Source organism: Prunus dulcis, unplaced genomic scaffold (assembly GCF_902201215.1).
Source record: "Prunus dulcis unplaced genomic scaffold, ALMONDv2, whole genome shotgun sequence".
NCBI lineage: Eukaryota > Viridiplantae > Streptophyta > Magnoliopsida > Rosales > Rosaceae > Prunus > Prunus dulcis.
In genome coordinates this window covers 108,198-112,769 of record NW_023010005.1, presented here as the reverse complement: position 1 = coordinate 112,769, position 4,572 = coordinate 108,198, and the positions used below count along the sequence as shown (strand labels likewise).

Genomic DNA, 4,572 nt, shown 5'->3' with positions numbered 1-4,572 from the left:
CTAAAATATCCAATATCTTACAAACTAATTAATAAACTTAATTATGTCTAAAACCTAATTTTTCCTTTGTTTTTTGAAAGTTTTTTCTTAATTTTTTTGTTCTTCTTGACAATTTCTGTTGCTGGCAAAGCCACTTTGGGTGTGCAACATGTAGGGGTGTTCTGGTTTCCTTTTTCTTTTTTCTTTTCTTTGTTTTTTCGTAATTAGTTCAGGGCGCGAATCTTTTTTCAGATTACGCTTTTGTTCATGGCTCTTATGTTGGGTTTCATATGGTTTCATCCTATCATTTGTGTAAGTGCTTCTCAATGGCGGACCTAGGAATTTTTTTAGGGGTGGGGTAATTTTTTTTTTTTTTTGGGGAAGATCTTTTATAACCAAGAATTTTTGGAATAATTAATATTATATGTTAGGATTATATATATTTTGTTTTATAGAAAATATGGTAGAATTTCAATGGGTAGAAGAAAATAAAATCTGATTTTGGTGGCTAGGATACGCTGAATTCTAAAAGATAAGTGGGCTATAATATTTAATTGTAGTGGATTTTGTTTTACAATGAAGACTAAAGTACAAAACTAGCACTGGGCTAAAACCCAGTTGAACCCCTTCGTAGGTCCGCCCTCCCCATTTAGTTCACGGAACGGATTTGAGGGGAAAATATTTCTCACGTTAGGAAATGTTGGGAAAGTAACAGGGAGATATCACTTTATTTCCTTTCCCAAGTTTGTTTTGAGTAGGAATGGAAAACAAAGTTTGTATAATTTTTTAATTATACCCGTATTAAATCAAATAAAAAAAATGCATTTAATGATATATTCTAATTCTAAATTGTTAATGGGGACAAAATGGTCATGAAAAATGTGCACTTAATGTTGACTTATTTTCTCAAACTTTCCCATATGCCACCCAAGTTAGGAGGAGGGCTTCACTTTCCCCTCTACTTTCTCATATGCCACGCAACCATTTTCCATGCCTGGACTTACCAAATATGGAAAAGTAATTGATTTTCCATCCCTAAGCCTCTTTTTCCATGAACCAAATGAACCTCAGAGTACTTCTCTTAAGAAAGCATCTTTTCCAAATAAATAAATAAAGAGGATAAGAATATTTATATTATATATATAGGAAAGTTATTGGCACCCATAAAAAGTTAGGGTTAATCTCTCAAACGTTAGTGTCATTTTAAATTAGCCAAATCATAAAGAATTTAACTATTTTATTATCATCTTGAATATTTTCATTATCTATTAAAAAAAAAATTGTGTTTGTGTTTATTTGATCACACCTAAATGACAAAATGTTGTCTAATTTGGCTAACTTTTTACAAAGGTGATCTTTGAATGATGAACTAAAAATCGGTTTGGATCATGAGATGATGTTGTGGAGTAAGCCCAAATGAATGATTAGCATCATCTTATCTTACCAACCAATTAGCGCTTGAGCACTCATATATATAAAAAGAAAAAGAAAATGCTAGGGAGACCAATTTTAAATACCAACTTGTGTACCATATCTCTAATAGAGGTGTGACCTATTGTATTGGTAGGCTCCAGCTCTATTAGAAAATAGTACACTAATTGGTATCTAAAGTTGGTCTCCTTAGTATGTCTCGAAAATAAAATAGAGATATTTAGTCATATACTTTCTTAGCACTAAAGCTATAAATAAACTCTACACTATTTAATTTCTATAAACAAACCCAAAAAATGACAACTGACCCTATTGAATTTAATTTTGATTATTAAATTAATTTGATTCCCTATTGAGTGTTTTGGGCTTTTTTATGAGGTTTTGGAGTTAAGTTTGTTAAGAAATCAATGACAGTTTTGTAATTATAAAAGCTTTTTTGTTATGTTATAAATAAACTTTGGATATATTTCTAAAGTCCATTTCATATAGGATGTTTTTATAATTTGAGCTCTTATATTGAATATAATAATGAATCTCCTAATAAAATATACATATACACATAGAGTTTTTGTATGTTAAGGATGTCATAATTGTAACAAAAGTGCACACGTCCTTCCTTTGGCTACTTATATAGTAAGCTATTTATACGTACTACTTTAGCAAGGATTTCAAGAAAGTGCTCCAGTGCTGCATAAAGTATTGGGCCGTGAGCTTCTGTGAAGTCTGATTGATGAGAGGCTTTCCAATTTGCAATCCAGTAAAAGGTTGCAATTTTGTTTCCATGACAGGACCCAGTTTATCCTCAACCTTGACTCGAAGATATATGAACAAGAACTTTGTGCTATTAAAATTCAAGAATACAATATTTCTACGAAATCATCGACAGCTTTGCAAAGTCATCAATTGCCGCCAAAACTAACCTCCAAACTAACTATTAAGCAATCCCTAATCATATGAAACAGACTAACAGCCATATCATCACATGACACATGGACCGAGTACAATCGAACACTTGTACAAATTTCTATCACTCTCTATCTATAAATCAACCACGCATAGAGAGTTTTTGTTATATACTTTTATTGAATGCAAACTTCAATTCAATGGAACACAGTAAGTAAAAAAGAAACTTTAAATTTATTTATTTACAAGGATAGATTCCAAAGTTCAACAGTACACTTTTGACACAACTTCAACTCAGCAAATCAAAGCGCATTGTAGCAAATCTAAGGCGAGGATCAATAAACCCTAAAAACCAGCTGTGATTGGGAGTTATGGATCTACTCAACCAAATTAATGCTGCTTTATTGACAAACAAAGATTTATTTATGAACCTTATAACATGCCTGCAACATATACTACCACAGGCAAATTATAGGTTTATATCTAATTCTCTATTTCACTCTCAGCAGCACCATGTCCCCATTTTCCGTGGCAGCCATGGCCACAATGCTCCCAGTGTCCGTGGCAATGGCCATGCTCCCAAAGTCCATGCTCGTGGCAGTGAAAATGGTCACCATAGTTATCCTTCTCTACATTTTCCTCTGAAAGAAAAAAAAAGAAAAAAAGAAAGAAAAGGAAAATAACATAAAAAGAAAAACGTTATATATGTCGAAAAGTTGCAAATTAAGCCATGCAGGCACATCATTTAGCTAAAGAAATCTTAACCATTCATTTCTTTACAAGTCACATATATAAATACGAATTAATTCGTATCATTAAAAATTGTCATGATCTATCCTGCACCACATATAGAATGTGCCTCGAAAAGTTTACGAATTCATACTAGAATAAAAGAAACAAAAGATTTATTTGAGAAAGAAAGAAACTGACGAGTTTGAGCAGTAGTCGGAACCAGCTCGCGAGCTGAGACGATCTCAGAGGAGACAAGGACAACAGCAAAGACAAGACCAAGAAGAAGAAAAGTTTTCGAAGATGCCATATGGTAATCAGCACAAGGTGAACACAAATAATGTACGAAGGGTAGATGATTTCTGCTGAGTGAACATAATGTGGCACTTGGCTCTCTATTTATAGACCTTTAAGATTTTTTTTTTCTCACCAAAAGAAAAAGGCAGAACCTAGTTTAAATCAAGATGCTTTGTTTGATTTTGATAGGTTGATAAGACTACGTATTTAAGTTAGTGATCAGCAAAATTTCATATGAGTTTGTGTGCAAGATATGATTAGTAATGTGGTCAGATTGGTGTAAATGGCTCTTTCCTTATGCGCAAAATGTAAGGAGCAATAACTAAAGTCAACAGAGTTTGGTTTGAGTGTGGTTATACGATTGATTATGAAAATGACGAATAGCTAAGTCAAAAGTTGGTTAGATAGCGTGATTGATAGCTAGCATCTTAAGATGCATATCAAATTGTTGGGTGATTATGAAAGATAATATTTCAATTGATTAGATATTAAAGATAATAGTTCATACATTTGGGCTGAGAAAGAGGAGTGATAAATGAGATTGTATTACAAACAAACAAATGGTAAACATTATCTCTCTGTTTGACTCGAGGGATTGTATCACTTAACCCATGACACTAGTTTACAATTCTTCAGGTCCACATTTCAATATCATTTGCATTAGGATATAGTTGAATTTTTTCGGCTGTACTATCCTTACAACATTTGCTCTCAAAAATTTGGAAACTCCAAATCCCACCCAAAGTCAAAATAAAATTAGTAATTAGGTGGAAGGGGTAAATTTAAATGCTAATAAGATAGACCATAGATTAGACGTATTGTTTACACCATAATGAACCGAGCAGTCCTAGCATCAAAGCGACTAGCACCAAGGCAACCACGCCTTCTCCCATGCCGAAGGAAGACACACTTCCAAGGTGCCGGACACCTGCCGAAGCTCCCAAATGCCAAACCTAATCTCCAGGACACGTGTCGCCACCACAACGGCTTGCACAAAGTCCCACATTGGAACTTTGTGCAAAGCCCCCACTTTCACTTCCCTATAAATAGGGAACAGTACCCAGGTAAAACAGAGAGACCATTCCCCTACTTTCACTGTTACTCTGCCAGAATTACTACCTGTAACTTACTTAGGCATCGGAGAGCCTTCGGCCGGCACCACACCGGTGTCCGAAGCTTAACGGTTGCTTCTCCTCTTTTTCCCTTCTGCAGGTCTTACCAATCCATTTCACC

At 34.2% G+C, this 4,572-nt stretch overlaps 1 protein-coding gene across 1 annotated transcript; it reads right to left on the bottom strand.

The window, feature by feature from the left end:
- Positions 1-2,675: 2,675 nt before the first annotated feature.
- On the bottom strand, positions 2,676-3,360 carry LOC117612415 (urease accessory protein UreE-like). The gene is made up of 2 exons (XM_034341098.1): positions 3,244-3,360; positions 2,676-2,954 (listed from the first exon to the last, which is right to left on the bottom strand). Exons 1-2 carry the CDS (start codon positions 3,350-3,352, stop codon positions 2,797-2,799), a joined length of 267 nt encoding a protein of 88 aa, XP_034196989.1. The 5' UTR covers positions 3,353-3,360; the 3' UTR covers positions 2,676-2,796.
- Positions 3,361-4,572: the final 1,212 nt, after the last annotated feature.

Coding starts and splice junctions, on each gene's coding strand:
- LOC117612415 (XM_034341098.1), bottom strand. CDS start 3,352: ATGGCATCTTCGAAAACTTTTCTTCTTCTTGGTCTTGTCTTTGCTGTT. Junction 2,955..3,243: donor TCCGACTACTGCTCAAACTC/GTCAGTTTCTTT, acceptor TTTTTCTTTCAG/AGGAAAATGTAGAGAAGGAT.